The sequence below is a fragment of the Bombina bombina genome, chromosome 1, assembly GCF_027579735.1.
Source record: "Bombina bombina isolate aBomBom1 chromosome 1, aBomBom1.pri, whole genome shotgun sequence".
Classification (NCBI taxonomy): Eukaryota; Metazoa; Chordata; class Amphibia; order Anura; family Bombinatoridae; genus Bombina; species Bombina bombina.
The window spans coordinates 196839725-196867138 of NC_069499.1; the positions used below are offsets into that span (position 1 = coordinate 196839725).

The 27414-nt window shown below is 39.4% G+C and overlaps 1 protein-coding gene and 1 pseudogene across 1 annotated transcript in view; one reads left to right on the forward strand and one right to left on the reverse strand.

The window, feature by feature from the left end:
* TYRO3 (TYRO3 protein tyrosine kinase) overlaps positions 1-27414 on the forward strand; it is a 533278-nt gene that overhangs the window by 146514 nt on the left and 359350 nt on the right. The window contains exons 5-6 of the mRNA XM_053697821.1: positions 7341-7427; positions 25634-25672. Coding sequence (XP_053553796.1) covers positions 7341-7427; positions 25634-25672 — 126 coding nt within the window. The remainder of the gene's footprint in view (positions 1-7340; positions 7428-25633; positions 25673-27414) is intronic.
* LOC128645064 (voltage-dependent anion-selective channel protein 2-like) lies at positions 24038-24817 on the reverse strand (annotated as a pseudogene).

Below are 27414 nucleotides of genomic sequence, written 5' to 3' on the forward strand. Positions count from 1 at the left end.
ACTGGAACATTAGAGGGCCTCCCTGCTATGCTGGGCTTTTGTAAAGTGTCTTGTATAAGGAAAGGGTTATTTAATAGAGGGGTGAGGGGAGAGGGCTGGCTCAATATTGTGTTGGGAGAGGACAACAACCTGTCCCAAACTTGTAATGTAGTTGCTATATAATAATTTGAGCTGTGGGTCTGAATTTGGCTGGTATACAGCTTATTTCTTTCTAATGACACGGAACAGTGATTATGCGGATCTGTCTCCGCGATTAAATCTGGATCAGGCGACAATAGACTCTCTCCCATGGTGGTTGTCTCAGGAACACCTCTCCTAGGAAACCTGCTTCCGCAGACCCTCTTGGGTGATTGTGACCACTGATGCCAGCCTGTTGGGTTGGGGAGCAGTCTGGGGCTCATTGTAGGCTCGGGGTATATGGACTCGGGAGGAATCGGATCTTCCCATAAACATCCTAGAGCTGAGAGCGATCTACTATGCTCTGCTGGCCTAGCCTCAGTTAGCTTTAGCCCGGTTTATCAGATTCCAGTCAGACAACATAACATCAGTGGCATACATCAACTACCAGCGGGGAACTTGGAGTACCTTGGCCATGTCGGAGGTGGATCAAATTATTCAGTGGGCGGAGACCCACAATTGTTAATCTGTGATCAACATTCCAGGAGTGGACAATTGGGAAGCGGATTTTCTGAGCAGACAGACTTTTCATCCCGGTTTGTGGGAGCTCCATCTGGAAGTATTTTCCACTTTGACTCTCAAATGGGGGCAGCCAGAACTGGATCTCATGGCTTCTCGGCAGAATGCCAAGCTGGTAAGGTTTGAAGTCAAGGGATCCACAGGCTGTCCTGATAGATTCTCTGGCGGTCCCTTGGAATTTCAGTCTAGCATACCTGTTTCCTTAGTTTGCTCTTCTTTCAAGAGTCATTGCTCGGATCAAGCAGGAGAGGGCGTAGGTGATTCTTATTGCACCGGCGTGGCCTCGCAGGATCTGGTATGCAGACCTAGTGGAGATGTCATCTCTTCCTCCTTGGAGACTACCTCTGAGGAAGGACCTTCTTCTTCATGGGCCGTTCCTTCATCCAAATCTCTCTTCTCTGCAGCTGACTGCTTGGAGATTGAACGTTTAGTTCTATCTAAGCGTGGTTTTTCTGAGTCGGTCATTGAGACCATGATTCAGGCTCGTAAGCCTGTGATTAGAAAGATTTACCACAAGGTGTGGCGTAAGTATTTGTTTTGGTGCAAATCCAAGAACTACTCTTGGAGTAGAGTTAGGATTCCTAGACTTTTGTCTCTTCTCCAGGAGGGTCTGGAGAAAGATTTGTCAGCGAGTACTCTGAAGGATCAGATCTCTGCCTGGTCTATTTTGCTGCATAAGCGTTTGGCGGAATCAGGCCTGTGTTTAAACCTGTTACTCCTCCCTGGAGTCTTAACCTTGTTCTTAGAGTTTTACAGCAGGCTCCGTTTGAGCCTATGCATTCCTTAGATATTAAGATGTTAGCTTGGAAGGTTTTATTTCTTGTTGCCATTTCTTCTGCTCGGAGAGTCTCTGAACTCTCGGCATTGCAGTATGACTCTCCTTACCTTATCTTTCATTCAGATAAGGTGGTTTTGCATACTAAGTTAGGTTTCCTTCCTAAGGTGGTTTCGGATATGAATATCAGGAGGTTGTTGTTCCTTCTTTGTGTCCTAATCCTCCTCCTCATAAGGAGAGTTTGCTGCACAACCTAGATGTAGTGCATGCGCTAAAATCTATTTGCAGGCGACTAAGGATTTTCATCAGTCTTCTGCTTTGTTTGTCTGTTTCTCTGGGAAACGCAAGGGCCAGAAAGCTATGGTCCTTCTCCTTCGCTATGGCTGAAGAGTATAATTTGTTTGGCCTATGAGACTGCTGGACAGCAGCCTCCTGAGAGAATCACGGCTCACTCTACGAGGGCTGTTTCTTCTTCTCTTCTTACTGGGCTTTCAAAAATTAAGCTTCTGTGGAACAGATTTGAAAGGCTGCAACTTTGTCCTCTCTGCATACTTTTTCCAAATTTTATAAATTTGATACTTTTGCCTCGGCTGAGGCTTCTTTTGGGAGAAAGGTTCTTCGAGCAGTGGTGCCTTCTGTTTAGGTGACCTGTCTTGTCCCTCCCTTATCTGTGTCCTCTAGCTTGGGTATTGATTCCCAACAGTAATTAATGATGATCCGTGGACTCACTGTGTCATTAGAAAGAAAACAAAATTTATGCATGCCTGATAAATTTCTTTCTTTCTTTAAACTGTGAGTCCACTGCCCGCCCTGTTTTTTCAGACAGTTTTTTGTATATAAACCCCAAGGACCTCTGCACCTTGTGTTATTTCCTTTCTCTCCTTTCCTTTGGTCGAATTACTGGGGATTGTGGGTAGGGATGTGATACTTAACAGCCTTGCTGTGGTGCTCTTTGTCTCAATGTCCCAATAGTAATTAATGATGATCCATGGACTCACCGTGTCCAATAGTACCCAAGGTTTATTAGTTTGGGAATGTTTCCATGCAATTATCCATGCTAAATGGGCTGCTTTAGAATAGTCCAGAAGGTTTGGGGCTCCTAGGCCACCATGATCTCTACTTAAATATAAAGTGTGCTTAGCCACTCTAGAACGCTTTTGGGACCAGAAAAACAATTCAAATGCTTTTTGTTGTTTCTGTAAATAATGGAGGGGTAAGTCTATGGGCAGGACCTGAAAGAGATAAAGGTATTTAGGCAGAAGGGTCATTTTTACTGCATTTATATGACCCATCCAAAAGAGATGACCTTGTTTATGCCATGTCTCTAATGATTTTTGAGTTTCTTTCTGGAGGGGGACGTAAAACTGGAAGAGTTAGTTACCGCATTTGGCCAAATGGGACAAGCTCAGGCACCACGTCAAGGTCTCTTCCTAGTGCCTGAGTCCCTAATACAGCCACACAACAGCAGCCACACACACAAATGCAGGCTAATAAACAAGCTGGGAACAAGTCAGGGTTCACAGACTTATGTAATCACTCCGGGCGCAAGCAAAGTTAAGAAATGGACGGCACATCCAGACCGGACCTGGTACACATCCCATGACCCACAACCAGGCTCAGCTTTGGTTGCTATCGCACTCACATAAAGCTACATCCACTTGCAGGGTCACAGGCAGTTAACCCCGTGCCTGCCTAGGTGCAGGTCCAAGGGTGACCCTGCAATGGGATGTGTACCCGGTCCGGTCTGGATGTGCTGTCCATTTCTTAACTTTGCTTGCGCCCGGAGTGATTACATAAGTCTGTGAACCCTGACTTGTTCCCAGCTTGTTTATTAGCCTGCTTTTGTGTGTGTGGCTGCTGTTGTGTGGCTGTATTAGGGACTCAGGCACTCGGAAGAGACCTTGACGTGGTGCCTGAGCTTGTCCCATTTGGCCAAATGCGAGTGCTGGACTTTTTTTATGTGTGTGTGTGTGTAACTGTATGTATGTATGTGTGTGTGCATACCCGGTATATTCAGGTGTAATAATATCCCAATGTTTCGGTCTTTACATTAGACCTTTGTCAAGGGCATAATCTGTAAATAATATAAACAAAAACAGAGAAAATAAGCTACTTACACATCCCACAAACGAAACACAGCATGAATACAGAACATTGTGTCACCGGAAGTGATGTCATATCTGATCCGGGTCCGACTGTGCACATACTTCCTAATCACACTAGCCGTAGTTTTATGTTCCACAGAAGAAAGGGAACCAATACACAGGCATATAGTTGCTATAGCAACCGGTAAACGTGCCTGCAACAGATTTAAAGAAACAAAGCAAAAACTTAAAGGGACATTCCAATCCACATGGATTTGTTTAAATTTTGAATAGAATCATTTTTGTAATATACAAGCTTTAGCAAAAATGTTTCTAATAAAAGCTACAGCTGTTTCAAAAGTGTAATTAAGTATGCACCGTGCACCAGCATTTTAATCACAGCACTTGCTCAGAGAGCGTAGGGTGCTTGTACCATCTGGTAATAACTCAATTTGTTAATTGCTGACATGATACATGCCCCACTGGCACTCTGAGCAGGTACAGTATTTAAAATGCTGGTGAACTGAGAATCTCTAGCTATGCTTCACATGCATGTGCAGAGAAAAATGCTAACACTAAAACAGTAATGACCTTTACTAGAAGCATTTTTGCTAATACATTTATATTGCAGATATGTTTCTATTCAAAGATTTAAGAAATCTATATGTACATTTTAAATTTTGACCGGAATGTCCTTTTAACAGCCATCTCAAGCAAATAGATATAAAATATACATACCAATTCACCAACTCTTAACACGTGCACTAAACACTTAGTTATGGCATTACCACATATCTACTCCTAACCATCACTTTAAGAGTTTAGTGCACGTGTTAAGAGTTGGTGAATTGGTAACATCGCCAGTGACTGTTAGTTTTTTTTTATCCAGCTCACAAAGTCTTTAATTGAATATTTTTTTGAATTTTTCAGTTATTTATATTATATCTATTTGCTTGAGATGGCTGCTAAGTTTTTGTTTGTTTAAATCTGTTGCAGGCATGTTTACCGGTTGCTATAGCATCTATATATGCCTGTGTATTGGTTCCCTTTCTTCTACAGCTAGTGTGATTAGGGAGAGAGAGAGATCCTGCACTGATCCTGATCCTGCACTGATCCTGATCCTGACAATCTGTGTGTAAAATATGTGTTACTTAATTAAAACAAAAATCAAAATGCTGCAGTGTCAGTCGTCTCATTTAGAGGGAAACAAGGTTTTCAAACAATATTAAATGTTTACCTCTGTGTCAATTTAAACTACCTATTAGATCGGTGAAAGTCCAACCAAGTCTCTATCTGTGCGATAGTGAAGCTAGGATGGGAGTAAGCACAATATATTACTCAGTGTCTTGAGTTTTAAAGATCTCCTCTTTATATTTCTCCAATGTTCACTTAACCCATGCCTGAGGTCAACTTGTGCAACCCACGTGTTGTTTTCCACACCTGTAGCTCAATAAAGAAATAACGTATGATGAGCTGCAGTATAAATGTTGTTGGATTATAAACAATTTATTCTTGACTTGGGAACAAAAGGAGGTCGCACCCTGATTGATATAATGGCACATACTACTATGGCCACATTTTGTAAACTTGAAAAGAGAAAGTGGAGGCTGTTTCCTTAAAATTAATTCCTTTATTTATTCAGTTTAAAACCGGCAAACACAGCAAGGATAGGGTATGGTGTAGAAGGCACAGCACAGTAGGCTATGACTACGGATTTCATCCGAAACGCGTAAGCCAGACTGTGCTGCGCCTTCTACACCATACCCTATCCTTGCTGTGTTTGCCGGTTTTAAACTGAATAAATAAAGGAATTAATTTTAAGGAAACAGCCTCCACTTTCTCTTTTCAAGCTATTATTGTCCGGAGTTTGGCTGTTTCCTGCTGTGCATTACGAGCTTATACTCTTCAAAGAGGATTGCATTGTGTGCTTTTCTACATTTGGCAGTTCCCTATTGCAAGCAGGAACTGTTTTTCACTACGTCACTGGCGGAGGGATACTGTATTCTATCGGAGGAACAAGTGTCTGGAATAAGTTGAGGCGGAGCAAGGGATCTCTGCCTCGTTCCAGAGTGTGTTCCATTGGCCGGAATTGGGCCGAGCCCCCTTAGAGGTGTCCGGATTGAATCTACAGCCGCGAATGGCGATACCCGCCTTCTCCATTGGATTGGGTGAGTGAGATCTCCATTGTCCACGCTGGAGCGAGTGAATGAGTGATATACCAAGGAACTTGAGAGTTTCTTTTTAGCACCTTGCACTTTATTTGATACCTTTTTGTTGTTAATACAATACAGACTGCCTATCATATTCTGGGTTTCCTTTCCTTACATTTATCACATTTTGTAAACCCCTGATTTTTTAGGCCCTTTGACTTAATTTGTTATTTTTATTTTTAAATGTCTTAGATATCACCACTTTACTCAGGTCCAATTTTATTTTTAAGGGTTTGCGCTCTGCTAAATACGCATTTAGGTCTAAGATTTAAAACTCCTTTTAAAACTGGGTCCTTTAGTAGTAATGGACAATTTTTCCACAGTACTCAACTGTTTTTCTTATGATTTGAAGTGAACCTAGTGATGAAGATTGTACATTTTTAAATGTTTTTGTATTCTTACCATATAATATATCTGTTCTATTTATTTCCCTAGCTCTTATATAACCTTTCTTTACAAACCTAAATGTTATAATATCGAACCTGTTTAGGGTTGTTCTGTTGAGAATTAAATTTACAGTTTAGACTAAGGGGTAGATTTATGATATGTCAGACGGACATGATCTGCTGTAGCGGATCAAGTGCGCTCCGACATTGCTAAATGCCGACAGCATACGCTGTCGGCATTTAACATTGCACAAGCATTTCTGGTGAAATTCTTGTGCAATACCGCCCCCTGCACATTCACCGGTAATGGGCCGCTAGCAAGCTGTGTCAATCATCCTGATCGTATCCGATTGGGATGATTGCTGTCCGCCACCTCAGAGGTGGCATATGAGTTAAGGAGTAGTGGTCAATATACCCCTAAGTGCTAGTACTTTGTATAATCAACAAGTGCAAAATAAAAATACAAAGGACCACTGAATACAGTAGAATTGCATAATTAACAAGTGCATAGTAAGACGATGATTTAACATCTACTCTGAATCTCAAAAAAGCAGTAGATTTTTTTTCTCTGGCAATCATATTTTTTTTCTCCCATTTTGCGGCGCCCTGTATCATGTGACGGACATTAGCCAATCACAGACTAGGATACGTATACCCTGTGAGCTTGAGCACATGCTCAGTAGGAGCTGCTGCTGTAGGAAGTGTGAATATAAAAAGACTGTGCAAAATTTGATCATGCAAATAAATTGGAAAGTGTCTTAAAACTGCTGCTCTGTCTGACCTATGGAAGTAAATTTTGAGTGTCCCTTTAATTATCCTTGTATCTAAAAATAGGGTATTTTAAAATGTATTTCTACAGGGATTATCTTTTTAAACAATAAAAAAAATCTGGTAGACTGTCCCTTTAAATCAAACATTTTGTTTGCAAAAAGTAAAACTGCACTCTTCTTTCCCCCCCCCCCCCCATTAATTTAGTCCATTGAATTTATGCCATGAACAGAGGTTTTCTGGGGTTTTCACACTCATTCAACATATAGCTTGACTGTCATGTTAATAAAAGTCAAAAATTCACCTAAAACTAAACTCTTCCTATATACTTATGTGTTAGCTGAATAATATTAGGCACCTGCTTGTGTATAATAAGGCTTGCAATTGAGTTCATTTACTGATTTTTTTTTTTTTGTATTAGGGATTCGTCAAAGCACAGTTTTCTATTGTGAAGCACAAAACATAAAGGGGGTGTCTTCATCTCGGATGGCCATCGTTCGAATAAAAGGTGAGAGATTTCTATTACTTGTTTGGAGACTGAGAATATATTATCATTTTATATGTATCAGTGTTCTTAGAGCAATACTCTTGCAGTTCCTCCCTTGTTTTCTGCTTAAACAGAGAATTATTCCTGCATCTTGTTAACAGAACTTGTAGCATTTTTCCAAAGCCCAGTCTGCCCATCTAACCGCCAAACTAGTGTCAAAAGGGCATTTGTACAAGATAATTTATAAAAAGAAAAAAAACCCCAATGGTTTATCCTTTGAAATCACACTGCTACTTAACTTAATTTATCAGTTACATCCATTAATTTCTGTTCTTAGGAAGAGGTGATGATAGTTTCCATCTTAATGCAGGGAGAGTCCACAGCTGCATTCATTACTTGTGGAAATACTGAACCTGGCCACCAGGAGTAGGCAAAGACACACCAGCAAAAGGCTTAAATACCTCCCCCACTTCCCTCATCCCCCAGTCATTATTTGCCTTTCGTCACAGGAAGTTGGCAGAGAAGTGTCAGAAGATTTCAGAGTAGTTCCTTAGGAAGGGTTTCTACCCTTTGAGGTGGGACTGGAGTTTTAAGTAGTCTTGTCAGCCTCCCAGTGAAAGCATATTAACAGCTCCTAAGCAATCAGCGTTGACGAGTTTCACTGCCTGCTTTTCTTCACTCAAGTCCATGTCATAAGCTACGCTACAGTCTGTCAAACTTGAAGTGCCGTGTTTTCTGTTCCACGGCATAGATTCTGGTAAGATAGTCTCATTTTTATACATATGTTAACGATAGAAGACAGGGTCACAGTGGGACTCCTTTTATCTTTATGGAATCAAGGGTTAATATCCCCTGAGGGGGGATTATTGAACAGTGGGGTTTTTAATCCTGTTTGTTATGTGATTTCGGCTACTTTATGTATTTATTAAACTGGAATGCTTTTCCTTAGCAGGGGCGGCCCTGCATAATGCACCGTGTGACCGGGAGTGGTCACGTTTTTCCATTTCCTATTCCTGACCGAGTGTCTGTGGAAAAGAGAGTTTCTCTATCTGTCTGGGTCATAGGAGGTGGTGAGTGCCCCAGCCATTGGGGGTATAAGGTGCCAGTTGTTTTTTTCTATAATTTAAATTAGACGAGTTAGGGAGGATTCTGATAAATTAGAGGGGGATCCCTCTAATACAGAATTTGATACCTGTGTATATTATGAGGAGGCCCGGGTAGCCCAGCCCTTTCAATTATGTTCTGTATGCTGCAACAGTGTGTTCTCATCAACCAATGTTGAGATGTTAGAGACCAATGAGCTGTCCGCCTCGGAGGATTCCTCGTCTCGTGAGGTGTGTTCCCTAGAATCTTCTGTTCCTACACATGCAGTTTCCCCAGGTACCGCTGCTCCTTCGGCTGAAGGGGGATTTGTTTCCACCAGATGTTACTGCGCAGTTCCGCATGGCCATCTCTACGGCCTTAGCGATTTTTTTTCTCTTCCTGCTACTTGCAAGCGAAGGGTTAATCCATGCACTCCTGCCCAGGGACCGTCGTGTAAATTGACGATTGTATCCGATCAGTCATCTGGGGATGCGGTTTCCTCTGAGGCTTCAGAGGTAGGACCTCTAGGGTCGGAGTCTGCTGATTTGATTCCTCTGACTGGAGAGGATTTAGCATTTAGAATGGCACGCCTGCGCTTGCTTATGAGAGGAGTTTTGGCGATGTTAGAGATCCCTAGTTCTGATCAGTCAGTCTAATCTCAGTCCTCTAAATCAGATAGCGATCTTGAGTAGACGAGTGGAGAAGGATGGAGATCCTATTCCATATATATATATATATATATATATATATTTCTTTCATGTAATTAGCAAGAGTCCATGAGCTAGTGACGTATGGGATATACATTCCTACCAGGAGGGGCAAAGTTTCCCAAACCTCAAAATGCCTACAAATACACCCCTCACCACACCCACAATTCAGTTTTACAAACTTTGCCTCCCATGGAGGTGGTGAAGTAAGTTTGTGCTAGATTCTACTTTGATATGCGCTTCGCAGCAGGCTGAAGCCCGGTTTTCCTCTCAGAGTGCAGTGAATGTCCGAGGGATGTGAAGAGAGTATTGCCTATTTGAATACAATGGTCTTCATCTAGGGGATCTATTTCATAGGTTCTCTGTTATCGGTCGTAGAGATTTCTTCTCCTACCTCCCTTTTCAGATCGACGATATACTCTTATATACCATTACCTCTACTGATTCTCGTTTCAGTACTGGTTTGGCTATCTACTATATGTAGATGAGTGTCTTAGGGTAAGTAATTCTTATTTCTTTCATGTAATTAGCAAGAGTCCATGAGCTAGTGACGTATGGGATATACATTCCTACCAGGAGGGGCAAAGTTTCCCAAACCTTAAAATGCCTATAAATACACCCCTCACCACACCCACAAATCAGTTTTACAAACTTTGCCTCCAAGGGAGGTGGTGAAGTAAGTTTGTGCTAGATTCTACGTTGATATGCGCTCCGCAGCAAGTTGGAGCCCGGTTTTCCTCTCAGCGTGCAGTGAATGTCAGAGGGATGTGAGGAGAGTATTGCCTATTGAATGCAGTGATCTCCTTCTACGGGGTCTATTTCATAAGGTTCTCTGTTATCGGTCGTAGAGATTCATCTCTTACCTCCCTTTTCAGATCGACGATATACTCTTATATTTACCATTTCCTCTACTGATTCTCGTTTCAGTACTGGTTTGGCTTTCTACAAACATGTAGATGAGTGTCCTGGGGTAAGTAAGTCTTATTTTCTGTGACACTCTAAGCTATGGTTGGGCACTTTATTTATAAAGTTCTAAATATATGTATTCAAACATTTATTTGCCTTGACTCAGAATGTTCAACTTTCCTTATTTCCAGACAGTCAGTTTCATATTTGGGATTATGCTTTAAATTATCATATTTTGTCTTACCTCAAAAATTTGACTTTTTTCCCTGTGGGCTGTTAGGCTCGCGGGGGCTGAAAATGCTTCATTTTATTGCGTCATTTTTGGCGCGGACTTTTTTGGCGCAAAAATTCTTTTCCGTTTCCGGCGTCATACGTGTCGCCGGAAGTTGCGTCATTTTTTTGACGTTATTTTGCGCCAAAAATGTCGGCGTTCCGGATGTGGCGTCATTTTTGGCGCCAAAAGCATTTAGGCGCCAAATAATGTGGGCGTCTTATTTGGCGCCAAAAAAAAAAATATGGGCGTCGCTTTTGTCTCCACATTATTTCAGTCTCATTTTTCATTTGCTTCTGGTTGCTAGAAGCTTGATGTTTGGCATTTTTTTCCCATTCCTGAAACTGTCTTATAAGGAATTTGATCTATTTTGCTTTATATGTTGTTTTTTCTCTTACATATTGCAAGATGTCTCACGTTGCATCTGAGCCAGAAGATACTACAGGAAAACCACTGCCTGCTGGATCTACCAAAGCTAAGTGTATCTGCTGTAAACTTTTGGTAGCTATTCCTCCAGCTGTTGTTTGTAATAATTGTCATGACAAACTTGTTAAAGCAGATAATATTTCCTTTAGTGATGTACCATTGCCTGTTGCAGTTCCCTCAACATCTAAGGTGCAGAATGTTCCTGATAACATAAGAGATTTTGTTTCTGAATCCATAAAGAAGGCTTTGTCTGTTATTTCTCCTTCTAGTAAACGTAAAAAGTCTTTTAAATCTTCTCTCTCTACAGATGAATTTTTAAATGAACACCATCATTCTGATTCTTTGGACTCTTCTGGTTCAGAGGATTCTGTCTCAGAGATTGATGCTGATAAATCTTCATATTTATTTAAGATGGAATTTATTCGCTCTTTACTTAAAGAAGTACTAATTGCTTTAGAAATAGAGGATTCTAGTCCTCTTGATACTAATTCTATACGTTTGGATAAGGTTTTTAAAGCTCCTGCGGTTATTCCAGAAGTCTTTCCTGTTCCTAATGCTATTTCTGCAGTAATTGCTAAGGAATGGGATAAATTGGGTAATTCATTTACTCCTTCTAAACGTTTTAAGCAATTATATCCTGTTCCGCCTGACAGGTTAGAATTTTGGGACAAAATCCCTAAAGTTGATGGGGCTATTTCTACCCTTGCTAAACGTACTACCATTCCTACGTCAGATGGTACCTCGTTTAAGGATCCTTTAGATAGAAAAATTGAATCTTTTCTAAGAAAAGCTTATCTATGTTCAGGTAATCTTCTTAGACCTGCTATATCATTGGCTGATGTTGCTGCAGCTTCAACTTTTTGGTTGGAAACTCTAGCGCAACAAGTAACAAATCGTGATTCTCATGATATTATTATTCTTCTCCAGCATGCTAATAATTTCATCTGTGATGCCATTTTTGATATTATTAGAGTTGATGTTAGATTTATGTCTCTGGCTATCTTAGCCAGAAGAGCTTTATGGCTTAAGACTTGGAATGCTGATATGGCTTCTAAATCAACTCTACTTTCCATTTCTTTCCAGGGAAACAAATTATTTGGTTCTCAGTTGGATTCTATTATTTCAACTGTTACTGGTGGGAAAGGAACTTTTTTACCACAGGATAAAAAGTCTAAAGGTAAAAACAGGGCTAACAATCGTTTTCGTTCCTTTCGTTTCAACAAAGAACAAAAGCCTGATCCTTCGTCCTCAGGAGCAGTTTCAGTTTGGAAACCATCTCCAGTCTGGAATAAATCCAAGCCTGCTAGAAAGGCAAAGCCTGCTTCTAAGTTCACATGAAGGTATGGCCCTCATTCCAGTTCAGCTGGTAGGGGGCAGGTTACGTTTTTTCAAAGAAATTTGGATCAAATCTGTTCACAATCTTTGGATTCAGAACATTGTTTCAGAAGGGTACAGAATTGGTTTCAAGATGAGACCTCCTGCAAAGAGATTTTTTCTTTCCCATGTCCCAGTAAATCCAGTGAAAGCTCAAGCATTTCTGAATTGTGTTTCAGATCTAGAGTTGGCTGGAGTAATTATGTCAGTTCCAGTTCCGGAACAGGGGATGGGGTTTTATTCAAATCTCTTCATTGTACCAAAGAAGGAGAATTCCTTCAGACCAGTTCTGGATCTAAAATTATTGAATCGTTATGTAAGGATACCAACGTTCAAGATGGTAACTGTAAGGACTATATTGCCTTTTGTTCAGCAAGGGAATTATATGTCCACAATAGATTTACAGGATGCATATCTGCATATTCCGATTCATCCAGATCATTATCAGTTCCTGAGATTCTCTTTTCTAGACAAGCATTACCAATTTGTGGCTCTACCGTTTGGCCTTGCTACAGCTCCAAGAATTTTCACAAAGATTCTCGGTGCCCTTCTGTCTGTAATCAGAGAACAGGGTATTGTGGTATTTCCTTATTTGGACGATATCTTGGTACTTGCTCCGTCTTTACATTTAGCAGAGTCTCATACGAATCGACTTGTGTTGTTTCTTCAAGATCATGGTTGGAGGATCAATTTACCAAAAAGTTCTTTGATTCCTCAAACAAGGGTAACCTTTCTGGGTTTCCAGATAGATTCAGTGTCCATGACTCTGTCTTTAACAGACAAGAGACGTCTAAAATTGATTTCAGCTTGTCGAAACCTTCAGTCACAATCATTCCCTTCGGTAGCCTTATGCATGGAAATTCTAGGTCTTATGACTGCTGCATCGGACGCGATCCCCTTTGCTCGTTTTCACATGCGACCTCTTCAGCTCTGTATGCTGAACCAATGGTGCAGGGATTACACGAAGATATCTCAATTAATATCTTTAAAAACGATTGTTCGACACTCTCTAACGTGGTGGACAGATCACCATCGTTTAATTCAGGGGGCTTCTTTTGTTCTTCCGACCTGGACTGTAATTTCAACAGATGCAAGTCTCACAGGTTGGGGAGCTGTGTGGGGATCTCTGACGGCACAAGGAGTTTGGGAATCTCAGGAGGTGAGATTACCGATCAATATTTTGGAACTCCGTGCAATTTTCAGAGCTCTTCAGTTTTGGCCTCTTCTGAAGAGAGAATCGTTCATTTGTTTTCAGACAGACAATGTCACAACTGTGGCATACATCAATCATCAAGGAGGGACTCACAGTCCTCTGGCTATGAAAGAAGTATCTCGAATTTTGGTTTGGGCGGAATCCAGCTCCTGTCTAATCTCTGCGGTTCATATCCCAGGTGTAGACAATTGGGAAGCGGATTATCTCAGTCGCCAAACGTTGCATCCGGGCGAATGGTCTCTTCGCCCAGAGGTATTTCTTCAGATTGTTCAATTGTGGGGGCTCCCAGAGATAGATCTGATGGCCTCTCATCTAAACAAGAAACTTCCCAGGTATCTGTCCAGATCCCGGGATCCTCAGGCGGAGGCAGTGGATGCATTATCACTTCCTTGGAAGTATCATCCTGCCTATATCTTTCCGCCTCTAGTTCTTCTTCCAAGAGTAATCTCCAAGATTCTGAGGGAATGCTCGTTTGTTCTGCTAATAGCTCCGGCATGGCCTCACAGGTTTTGGTATGCGGATCTTGTCCGGATGGCATCTTGCCAGCCATGGACTCTTCCGTTAAGACCAGACCTTCTGTCACAAGGTCCATTTTTCCATCCGGATCTGAAATCCTTAAATTTAAAGGTATGGAGATTGAACGCTTGATTCTTGGTCATAGAGGTTTCTCTGACTCCGTGATTAATACTATGTTACAGGCTCGTAAATCTGTATCTCGAGAGATATATTATAGAGTCTGGAAGACTTATATTTCTTGGTGTCTTTCTCATCATTTTTCTTGGCATTCTTTTAGAATACCGAGAATTTTACAATTTCTTCAGGATGGTTTGGATAAGGGTTTGTCCGCAAGTTCTTTGAAAGGACAAATCTCTGCTCTTTCTGTTCTTTTTCACAGAAAGATTGCTATTCTTCCTGATATTCATTGTTTTGTACAAGCTTTGGTTCGTATAAAACCTGTCATTAAGTCAATTTCTCCTCCTTGGAGTTTGAATTTGGTTCTGGGAGCTCTTCAAGCTCCTCCGTTTGAACCTATGCATTCATTGGACATTAAATTACTTTCTTGGAAAGTTTTGTTCCTTTTGGCCATCTCTTCTGCTAGAAGAGTTTCTGAATTATCTGCTCTTTCGTGTGAGTCTCCTTTTCTGATTTTTCATCAGGATAAGGCGGTGTTGCGAACTTCTTTTGAATTTTTACCTAAAGTTGTGAATTCCAACAACATTAGTAGAGAAATTGTGGTTCCTTCATTATGTCCTAATCCTAAGAATTCTAAGGAGAAATCATTGCATTCTTTGGATGTTGTTAGAGCTTTGAAATATTATGTTGAAGCTACGAAATCTTTCCGTAAGACTTCTAGTCTATTTGTTATCTTTTCCGGTTCTAGGAAAGGCCAGAAAGCTTCTGCCATTTCTTTGGCATCTTGGTTGAAATCTTTAATTCATCTTGCCTATGTTGAGTCGGGTAAAACTCCGCCTCAAAGAATTACAGCTCATTCTACTAGGTCAGTATCTACTTCCTGGGCGTTTACGAATGAAGCTTCGGTTGACCAGATCTGCAAAGCAGCAACTTGGTCTTCTTTGCATACTTTTACTAAATTCTACCATTTTGATGTATTTTCTTCTTCTGAAGCAGTTTTTGGTAGAAAAGTTCTTCAGGCAGCGGTTTCAGTTTGAATCTTCTGCTTATGTTTTTTGTTAAACTTTATTTTGGGTGTGGATTATTTTCAGCAGGAATTGGCTGTCTTTATTTTATCCCTCCCTCTCTAGTGACTCTTGTGTGGAAAGATCCACATCTTGGGTAGTCATTATCCCATACGTCACTAGCTCATGGACTCTTGTTAATTACATGAAAGAAAACATAATTTATGTAAGAACTTACCTGATAAATTCATTTCTTTCATATTAACAAGAGTCCATGAGGCCCACCCTTTTTTGTGGTGGTTATGATTTTTTTGTATAAAGCACAATTATTCCAATTCCTTATTTTATATGCTTCGCACTTTTTCTTATCACCCCACTTCTTGGCTATTCGTTAAACTGATTTGTGGGTGTGGTGAGGGGTGTATTTATAGGCATTTTAAGGTTTGGGAAACTTTGCCCCTCCTGGTAGGAATGTATATCCCATACGTCACTAGCTCATGGACTCTTGTTAATATGAAAGAAATGAATTTATCAGGTAAGTTCTTTCATAAATTATGTTTTTATTATGACACTCTAAGCTATGGTTGGGCACTTTATATGTAAAGTTCTAAATATATGTGCTTAAACTTATATTTGCCATGATTCAGGATAATCAGTATTCCTTCTTTCAGACAGTCAGTTTCATTATTTGGGATAATGCATATGAATAAATATTTTTTTTCTTACCTTAAAATTTTTTTCAATTGACTTTTTTCCCTGTGGGCTGTTAGGCTCGCGGGGGCTGAAAATGCTTCAATTTATTGCGTCATTCTTGGCGCGGACTTTTTTTGTCATTTCCGGTGCCCTAATTGACGCCGGAAGTTTGTTCGTGATTGCGTCATTTTTGACGTATATGTGTTAGACATTTTTTTGCGCCAAAAATGTGGGCGTCGTTTTTTTCGGCGCACTTTTTCAGTCTCACTTTTCATTGCTTCTGGTTGCTAGAGGCTTGTTTATTTGGCATTTTTTCCCATTCCTGAAACTGTCATTTAAGGAATTTGATAATTTTGCTTTATATGTTGTTTTTTCTATTACATATTGCAAGATGTCTCAACCTGACCCTGGATCAGAATCTACTTCTGGAAAGACGCTGCCTGATGCTGGTTCTACCAAAGTTAAGTGCATTTGTTGTAAACTTTTGGTATCTGTTCCTCCGGCTGTAGTTTGTGATAATTGTCATGATAAACTTTCTAATGCAGATAGTGTTTCCATTAGTAATAATCCATTACCTGTTGTTGTTCCTTCAACATCTAATGTTCAGGATGTCCCTGTTAATGTAAAAGAATTTGTTTCTAATTCTATTAGGAAGGCTCTGTCTGTTATTCCTCCTTCCAGTAAACGAAAAAGGTCTTTTAAAACTTCTAATATTTCAGATGAATTTTTAAGTGACCGCCATCATTCTGACTTATCTGTTTCTGATGAGGATCTATCTGGTTCAGAAGATTCTGCCTCAGATATTGACACTGATAAATCATCATATTTATTTAAGATTGAGTTTATTCGTTCTTTACTTAAAGAAGTGTTAATTGCATTAGATATGGAGGAGTCTAGTCCTCTTGATACTAAGCGTTTAAATTCGGTTTTCAAACCTCATGTAGTTATTCCAGAAGTTTTTCCAGTTCCTGATGCTATTTCAGAAGTAATTTCTAGGGAATGGAATAGTTTGGGTACTTCATTTACTCCTTCTCCAAGGTTTAAGAAATTGTACCCTGTGCCATCTGATAGATTAGAGTTTTGGGACAAAATCCCTAAAGTTGATGGGGCTATCTCTACTCTTGCTAAACGTACTACTATTCCTACGGCAGATAGTACTTCCTTTAAGGATCCTTTAGATAGGAAGCTTGAATCCTTTCTAAGGAGAGCTTATTTATGTTCAGGTAATCTTCTTAGACCTGCTATTTCTTTGGCTGATGTTGCTGCAGCTTCCACTTTCTGGTTGGAGGCTTTAGCGCAACAAGTGCCAGACCATAATGCTTATAGCATTGTTAAACTTCTTCAACATGCTAATAACTTTATTTGTGATGCCATTTTTGATATCATTAGAATTGATGTCAGGTATATGTCTTTAGCTATTTTAGCTAGAAGAGCTTTATGGCTTAAATCTTGGAATGCAGATATGACTTCTAAGTCAACTTTGCTTTCTCTTTCTTTCCAAGGTAATAAATTATTTGGTTCACAGTTGGATTCTATTATTTCAACTGTTACTGGGGGGGAACGGAACCTTTTTGCCTCAGGACAAAAAATCTAAAGGTAAATACAGGGCTGCTAATCGTTTTCGTTCCTTTTGTCAGAATAAGGAACAGAAGCCTGACCCTTCCCATAAAGGAACGGTTTCCGTTTGGAAACCTTCTCCAGTCTGGAATAAATCCAAGCCTTTTAGAAAGTCAAAACCAGCTCCTAAATCCGCATGAAGGTGCGGCCCTCATTCCAGCACAGCTGGTAGGGGGCAGGTTACGATTTTTCAAAGATATTTGGATCAATTCGATTCACAGTCTTTGGATTCAGAACATTGTTTCACAAGGGTACAGAATAGGTTTCAAGGTAAGGCCACCTGTGAGAAGATTTTTTTCTCTCTCGCATTCCAGTAAACCCAGTGAAGGCTCAGGCATTTCTGAAATGTGTTTCAGACCTAGAGTTGGCTGGGGTAATTGTGCCAGTTCCAGTTCTGGAACAGGGTCTGGGGTTTTACTCAAATCTATTCATTGTACCAAAGAAGGAAAATTCCTTCAGACCAGTTCTGGATCTAAAAATATTGAATCGTTATGTAAGGATACCAACTTTCAAAATGGTGACTATAAGGACTATTCTGCCTTTTGTTAAGCAAGGGCTTTATATGTCTACAAAAGACTTACAGGATGCATTTCTTCACATTCCAATTCATCCAGATCACTATCAGTTTCTGAGATTCTCTTTTCTAGACAAGCATTACCAGTTTGTTGCCCTTCCGTTTGGCCTAGCAACAGCTCCAAGGATCTTTTCAAAGGTTCTCGGTGCCCTTCTCTCTGTAATCAGAGAACAGGGTATTGCGGTATTTCCTTATTTGGACGATATCTTGGTACTTGCTCAGTCTTTACATTCTGCAGAATCTCATACGAATCAACTTGTGTCGTTTCTTCAAAGACATGGTTGGAGGATCAATTTACCAAAGAGTTCTTTGATTCCTCAGACAAAGGTAACCTTTTTGGGCTTTCAAATAGATTCAGTGTCCATGACTTTGTCTCTAACAGAAAAGAGACGTCTGAAGTTGGTTTCAGCTTGTCGAAACCTTTAGTCTCAATCGTTCCCTTCGGTAGCTTTGTGCATGGAAATTCTAGGTCTCATGACTGCTGCTTCGGACGCGATCCCCTTTGCTCGTTTTCACATGAGACCTCTTCAGCTTTGTATGCTGAACCAGTGGTGCAGGGATTATACAAAGATATCACAATTAATATCCTTAAATCCCAATGTTTGATCTTCTCTGACTTGGTGGTTGAATCACCATCGTCTAATTCAAGGGGCCTCTTTTGTTCATCTAACCTGGACTGTAATCTCAACAGATGTGAGTCTTTCAGGTTGGGGAGCTGTATGGGGTTCTCTGACAGCGCAGGGGGTTTGGGAATTTCAGGAGGCGAAATTACCAATCAACATTTTGGAACTCCGTGCGATTTTCAGAGCTCTTCAGTTCTGGCCTCTTCTGAAGAGAGAATCGTTTATTTGTTTTCAGACAGACAATGTCTCAACAGTGGCGTATGTCAATCATCAAGGTGGGACTCACAGTCCTCATGCTATGAAAGAAGTATCTCGGATACTTGTATGGGCGGAATCCAGCTCCTGTCCAATCTCTGCGGTTCACATCCCAGGTGTAGACAATTGGGAAGCGGATTATCTCAGTCGCCAGACGTTACATCCGGGCGAATGGTCTCTTCACCCAGAGGTATTTCTTCAGATTGTTCAAATCTGGGGACTTCCAGAAATAGATCTGATGGCCTCTCATCTAAACAAGAAACTTCCCAGGTATCTGTCCAGATCCAGGGATCCTCAGGCGGAAGCAGTGGACGTGCTGTCGCTTCCTTGGAATTATCAACCTGCTTATATCTTTACGCCTCTAGTTCTTCTTCCAAAGGTGATTTCCAAAATTCTAATGGAACGTTCGTTTGTATTGCTGGTGGCTCCAGCATGGCCTCACAGGTTTTGGTATGCGGATCTCGTTCGGATGGCCAGTTGCCAACCTTGGACACTTCCGTTAAGGCCAGACCTTCTATCTCAAGGCCCATTTTTCCATCAGGAAATCAAATCATTAAATTTGAAGGTATGGAGATTGAACGCTTGATTCTTAGTCATAGAGGTTTCTCTGACTCGGTTATTAATACTATGATACAGGCTCGTAAATCTATGTCTAGAAAGATTTATTATCGAGTCTGGAAGACTTACATTTCTTGGTGTTCTTCTCATAAATTCTCTTGGCATTCTTTTAGATTTCCTAGAATTTTACAGTTTCTTCAGGATGGTTTGGATAAGGGTTTGTCTGCAAGCTCTTTGAAAGGTCAAATCTCTGCTCTTTCTGTTCTTTTTCACAGAAAGATTGCTAATCATCCTGATATTTATTGTTTTGTACAGGCTTTGGTTCGTATCAAGCCTGTCATTCAATCTCTCCTCCTTGGAGTCTTAATTTGGTTCTGAGGGCTTTACAGGCTCCTCCGTTTGAACCTATGCATTCTCTGGATATTAAATTACTTTCTTGGAAAGTGTTGTTCCTTTTAGTCATCTCTTCTGCTAGAAGAGTTTCTGAGTTATCTGCTCTTTCTTGTAAATCTCCTTTCCTGATATTTCATCAGGATAAGGCAGTGTTGCGGACTTCATTTAAATTTTTACAACAACATTAGTAGAGAGATTGTTGTCCCTTCATTGTGTCCTAATCCTAAGAATTCTCTGGAAAAATCTTTACATTCTTTGGATGTAGTTAGAGCTTTGAAATATTATGTTGAAGCTACTAAAGATTTTAGAAAGACTTCTAGTCTATTTGTCATCTTTTCTGGTTCCAGGAAAGGTCAGAAGGGCTTCTGCCATTTCTTTGGCATCTTGGGTTAAAATCTTTGATTCATCATGCCTATGTAGAGTCAGGTAAGTCCCCGCCTCAAAGGATTACAGCTCATTCTACTAGGTCAGTTTCTACTTCCTGGGCTTTTAGGAATGAAGCTTCTGTTGATCAAATTTGCAAAGCAGCAACTTGGTCTTCTTTGCATACTTTTTACTAAATTCTACCATTTTGATGTTTTCTCTTCTTCAGAAGCAGTTTTTGGTAGAAAAGTACTTCAGGCAGCTGTTTCAGTTTGATTCTGCTGCTTATTATTTCATTTTTTTGATTTGCGTTGTGGATTATTTTTTCATCGGAATTGGCTGTCTTTATTTTATCCCTCCCTCTCTAGTGACTCTTGCGTGGAAGTTCCACATCTTGGGTATCTGCTATCCCATACGTCACTAGCTCATGGACTCTTGCTAATTACATGAAAGAAAGCATAATTTATGTAAGAACTTACCTGATAAATTCATTTCTTTCATATTAGCAAGAGTCCATGAGACCCACCCTTTTTTTGTGGTGGTTATGATTTTTTTGTATAAAGCACAATTATTCCAATTCCTTATTTTTTTGATGCTTTTGCTCCTTTCTTTTCACCCCACTTCTTGGCTATTCGTTAAACTGAATTGTGGGTGTGGTGAGGGGTGTATTTGTAGGCATTTTGAGGTTTGGGAAACTTTGCCCCTCCTGGTAGGAATGTATATCCCATACGTCACTAGCTCATGGACTCTTGCTAATATGAAAGAAATGAATTTATCATATATATATATATATATATATATATATATATATATATATATATATATATATATATATATATATAAAAAGTCAGAAATAGAGAAAGAAAGAAGCAGAAAGGAGTAAGATAGACCAGATAAGATATAAATATGTCCTAGCCGGCACTTACACATACAAAATAAATATGTAATAGAAAAATATGGACCTAAAGGCAATGTGGGTGATTGTGGCCAATCCCAAGGTGACAAGCTCCCTTCCCAATGAAGTATCTCTACATATAGAATGTGCAAGTAAAATACATTTAATTCATAATAGGTGGCCATTGGTGTTTTTGTATGTATAATATGTTTAGTACACACTACTGTTAAGCATGTGTCACCTTTTAGAAGGTATATTATGTGTTTACTGTCTTCACCTATTATGTGTTTACTGTCTTCACCTATTATGTGTTTACTGTCTTCACCTATTATGTGTTTACTGTCTTCACCTATTATGTGTTTACTGTCTTCACCTATTATGTGTTTACTGTCTTCACCTATTATGTGTTTACTGTCTTCACCTATTATGTGTATACTGTCTTCACCTATTATGTGTATACTGTCTTCACCTATTATGTGTATACTGTCTTCACCTATTATGTGGTATACTGTCTTCACCTATTATGTGTATACTGTCTTCACCTATTATGTGTATACTGTCTTCACCTATTATGTGTATACTGTCTTCACCTATTATGTGTATACTGTCTTCACCTATTATGTGTATACTGTCTTCACCTATTATGTGTATACTGTCTTCACCTATTATGTGTATACTGTCTTCACCTATTATGTGTATACTGTCTTCACCTATTATGTGTATACTGTCTTCACCTATTATGTGTATACTGTCTTCACCTATTATGTGTATACTGTCTTCACCTATTATGTGTATACTGTCTTCACCTATTATGTGTATACTGTCTTCACCTATTATGTGTATACTGTCTTCACCTATTATGTGTATACTGTCTTCACCTATTATGTGTATACTGTCTTCACCTATTATGTGTATACTGTCTTCACCTATTATGAATATTTATATATATATGTGTGCATAACAAAAATGTAGTAAATAAAAATCTGCGCCTCTGTTTATTGTAGGTGTTATTTTATTAAAATGTTTCCTTTCAAAGTCAACCTCCTTTTTATTTTGTACAAGCACGTTATTGTTGCCTGTGCTGCATATTGAGATACATAAGAGTAACATATTGTCTGATTACAATGTTAAACACTCATAGTGCATGCATATTGCAATATACCGCATGGAACTATAAATAGGGAGATTATGTATAAGAATACTGCTAAAATGGATACAAAAAGCAAAATTGTGTAAATTAATTGTATATATATTTGTGTTTTAAAGTATGGATATTCTAATGCACTTTTATGATTAAATAACAGTGTACTATAACATTTTCTCCTCTTAAATGTGTTTCCAGTGATCTATTTTACCTGCTGGAGTGTATTCATATGTTCATAAATAACTTCTTTATCTTGTCATTTGAAATAGCTGTGCTTGCCTGTTGAAACTAAAACCTATACAGAAAATATGAATGCTAATTTTCTCTGTAGAAAAGAGGCAGCAACATATTTTAAAGGCTGTTCCTGAAGCTGTTTTTAATACATTTAACTCTCATTAATTTACTTCCCTGAGAACATTGTCTTTTCTGGTTTTATTCATAATTCTAACTTTCTTGGGATATCATACATCCTCACAAAATAAAGGTAATTTACGCAAAAATGCTGCCCCTCAGACTTATTATTATTTATTTGTATAGTGCCGCCAAATTCCGTAGCGCTGGGTACAATGATAGGGGTATGCAATGACAAAGATGTTTTATAAAATACAAAACTAAATAAATCTAATATAGGAGGAAGAGGGCCCTGCTCCAGAGAGCTCACAGTCTACAGGTTTAGCTAGAGAGCTCACAGTCTACAGGTTTAGGGTGCAGAGACATAAGGTTGTAGTAGTTTGTTCCATCGGTTGTAGTTGCAGCAGTGAGTCAGGCAGTTCATGTATTAGTTTGGTTCGGATGAGGGATGGAGGAGAGATGGTAAGTCTCTCTGAATAGGTGGGCTTTCAAGGAGCGTCTGAAGCTATACAAGGTTGGAGACAGTCTTATGAAGCAGGGTAGGGGGTTCCAGAGGACAGGAGCAGCACGTGAGAAGTCTTGGAGGCGTTAGTGGAAAGTAGAGATAACAGGAGTGTAGAGACGTAGGTCAGAGGTTGTTCGAAGAGGACGGGATGGGGAATATTTCACGATGAGAGAGGAAATATAGTTGGAAGTTAGACTGTTTAGTGCTTTGTAAGTTAGGGTTAATACTTTAAATTGTATTCTGGAGTGTATGCAAAGCCAGTGTAGAGACTGGCAGAGTGGAGCAGCTGATGTAGATCGGTGACTTAGGTAGATGAGTCTACCAGAAGCATTCATAATAGATTGGAGAGAGAAGAGGTGGTGTTTTGGAAGGCCATTTAGGAGTAGATTGCAATAATCAATGCGTGACATAATGAGGAAATGAATAAGAATTTTTGTAGTTTTTTTGAGTAAAGAAGGGACGAATTCTGGAAATGTTGCGTAGGTGTGGTGAACAGCAGGATTTGGGAAGTGTTTGCATATGTGGGTTGAATGTGAGCTCTGAGTCTAGTGTGACCCCAAGACAGTGGACCTGGAGTGAGGTGTTGAGAATAGAGTCTCCAACCGTCAGAGAAATGTCAGGTGTTACAAGATCTACAGCTCACTTAGTTGCTTGTGCATGACTTGACATCAAAATGTTAAAAGAAACATAAAAACAAACATGCATACACACGTACATTTTGTTTTTCTCTCAATTGAGGTCTATTTCATGTTTTGCAAGAAGCACTACAAATTAAATACACTTTTAAATAAATTTATAAAGAAGTGATTCACTGTAAATGCTCAACGAAGAGAGATAACAAGGCGACTTTAACTAGGTTCAACCAGATAACGTAGAACTTCTACCTCAATACAGCTTCTGTCGTATTATATTTTAGTGGGGTGTGGGGGAGACAGAGGGAGGCAAATAGAAGATTTGCTGGTAATGATTTTTAAAACATAATATATAGATGAGGCCAATTTCTTGGATATCCCTTGCTGTGGTTTGACTGAAGAGAGGTGTTCTTAAGCCTCTAAATCCAAACCAACACCATCCTTGTGTCCTCCAATTTTTCCGTCTACCAAAGCAGGGAAGAGTACCTGGCCTCAAAGTTTTGGTGTAACCAACACCAATAAGGCAGGAATTGTTCACCTTTGCAGTCAGATGCAGTGGAATCCAGTTGTTGCTAGCTGTCCTGGTGAGGTTAACTGACGTCTCAATTTTCCCCCTGACTTTCTGGTAAATGGAGCCAGCGAACTCTGACCCATCATTGACATTGCTATTGGATACAAGACAGGAGACTTCCATTTCCACACCAAAGTTGTTCTTGGTGAGCTTGGATTTGGCACTGTCAAAGGTCATCTGGTACCCAGCAAGCCATCCTTCATAACAAACCACTGCAGAGCTGTGTATTGGCAGGGGTAGTCAAAATTCATATTGCAGCCAAGGTTTATGTATTCATGCGTGTAGGCTGCTTTAACCTTTCCACTCTTCCAATGTTTGGTGAAAATTTAGTGTTGAACGTATGCTTCATGCCTTTAGCATGCTCTTTGATGGTAATTTATGTTCCTATGGCATTATCAGTGTCCCATCTGTGAAGGTCAGGTCATACTCCGTCCATTTTGTATTTGTTTTCTAAGCTGCTGTTAACCTTGCCGGAGTCTGTATTCGATGAACCACATGATGTGAATCAAACTCCACTTGCAGACTTTGTCTTGACATTGAGTTTCAGCAGCCCAAAACCATATCCTTTATTGAAGAAGGCTGATTTGCCCAAGATCAGCATAAGAGGGAGGGACAGCCATCCTGTGCTGTCCTGTGAGTGCAGTACATTGTCTTTTTAAGCCTTTTCTGGCTTAAATATTTTTTGTTTTTGTTTTTAAATATAGATTTCATATGCAAATTTGTGGCTCTTTCATTTGTATGATAGAAGACTTTTGAGTACAATGTCCCTTTATTTGAAAAAACTATTAAAATTTGGTTGTTATTTACAGGTATACCCCGCTCATACAGCGGGTTAGGGACCGGAGACCCGCTGTAAAGTGAAAACCGCCTTAAAGTGAAACAAGGCAGTTATAGCTTTCTTTTCAGTGTTTAAAATCTTGAAAACATGTTTGAACTAACATATATTAGGGGTGCAATAGGGCTAAGTTTAGTTTAACACTAGCACAGCACAGTATTCAATAAATACTGTACCTGTAAAATAGTGACAATTACTGTAGTAAAATTTGCCAGACTAGCACTGAGACAAAGATTGCACTGCAATGCTGTTAACAGAGTGAACTAAGCATAACAAAATGGTGCCATTCACTTTTTTCGCAATCTCACGATGATTACAGCACTGTTTCAAAATCCTTGGAGGTTGAACTTCAGCTCCACAAAGCGCTGTACTAGCGAATCGCTGTAAAGCGAAGCGCTGTAAAGTGAGGTATACCTGTATTAGCATACTTGTAAATGTTTTCATATCTGTTAGACAGGAAGGAAGATGAAATATACATCCATCTGTTTAGAAGTGATCTTTTGTTTAGTAATTACACTTAAATTAATTGAAATCCTGAAAGGGACATTAAACACTAAACAACTGCTAGATAGAATGATGCATTTAAATAAAGATTAGTCAGAGAATAACTATTTATCGTTTTATATTACCATCTCAAAGTGTTTAATATCCCTTTAAGGATTAAACATGGTGAATGGGGTGGATGTCCTTTAAAGGCACAGTAAAGTTAAAACTAAGCATTCTGTTTCAGATAGAGTATGCAATTTTAAACAACTTTTTTTTTTTTTGCTTTTTATTATTAAATGTGTGTTTTTATTTTGTTTAAAGCATAACCCTAGGTAAGATGATAGGTGCTCAGGAGCATTCACGTATCTTTAGAACTCTATGGCACCAGTATTTGCAACATTTGTGTAGCACTGCAATAAACAATATTGCAAACACTGCTGCCAGATGGCTATAGACACGTGCACGCTCCTGAGCTCAGATAGGATTACTCGTTAACAAAGGATACCAAAAGAAGTAAGCAAAACTGATAAGTAAATTGTAAAGTTGTTTAAAATTCCACGCTCTATCCTGTCAATTTAAAGGGACAGTCAACACTAGAATTTTTGTCGTTTATTACCCATTCCCCAGTTTTGCATAACCAACACAGTTATATAAATACACTTTATACCTCTGTAATTACCTTGTACCTAAGCTTCTGCTGACTGCCCCCTTATTTCAGTTATTTTGACAGACTTGCATTTTAGCCAATCAGTGCTTACTCCTAGGTCACTTCACGTGCATGAGCTCAATGTTATCTATATGAAACACACAAACTAATGCCCTCTAGTGATCAAAAATGCATTCAGATTAGAGGCAGTCTTCAAGGTCTAAGAAATTAGCAGATGAACCTCCTAGGTTTAGCTTTCAACTAAGAATAACAAGAGAACAAAGCAAAATTGGTGATAAAAGTAAATTGGCAAGTTGTTTAAAATTACATGCCCTTTTTAAATCATGAAAGTATCTTTTGGACTTGACTGTCCCTTTTAAGTTTCATTTTGACTTACTGTCCATTTAAATGTGAAGAAAGCCATATGTTACTACATGAATGAGTTTGTAATGATTTATGTTTTGGGAGTTGTAGCTATTATCTGGTTGAAATCAGCTCAGCGGCTTTGCAACAGAATGTTCTCTAATTGTTTTGAGTTATTTTGATTAAAAAGATTCTCACTTTGTCTTTTTTTTGGGAAAACAAAATCTGACATTGAAACCGTAGCTGATCACATAGGCTTGTTGGCTTCTTGATGTAGCCTAGAGCAGTGTTTTTCAACCAGTGTGCCAGTGGCACACTAGTGTGCCGTGAGAGATCCTCAGGTGTGCCACGGCAGACTGACAACAGTGTGACATTTTTTAACTTTGCTTGTTTTTTTACTCCCAGTGCAGGGGTAGTTTGTAGGAGGCATGGCATAACAGCACAATACATACAGTATGTGTGTGTGCGTATGTGTATATATATATATATGCTGTATTAGGCTACAATGTGTGATTTTTTAAAAATTTTGGGATGGTGGTGTGCCACAGGATTTTTTAATGTAAAAAAGTGTGCCATGGCAAAAAAAAGGTTAAAAAATCACTGGCCTAGAGGACACCACAGGCTAGAAAGGGAAATGTGTAATTTGTTGCAGAGAGAGGATACACTGCTAAACCCAATACAAATAAATACAGCACATTTTCTTCCAGTTAAAGCTGAGCCAGAAAACTGTTTTAGGTCTACACAAAGGGCAAACAGAAGATGGTGAAGAAAATATCTGCCAAGGTAGCCAGCATGCTGGGTGTCCAACCAGACCAAACGCCACATTTTACAAGTAACTTTTTTTTTTTTTTTTAAGAGCAAATTTTAGTTCCACTTGAACATTTTCA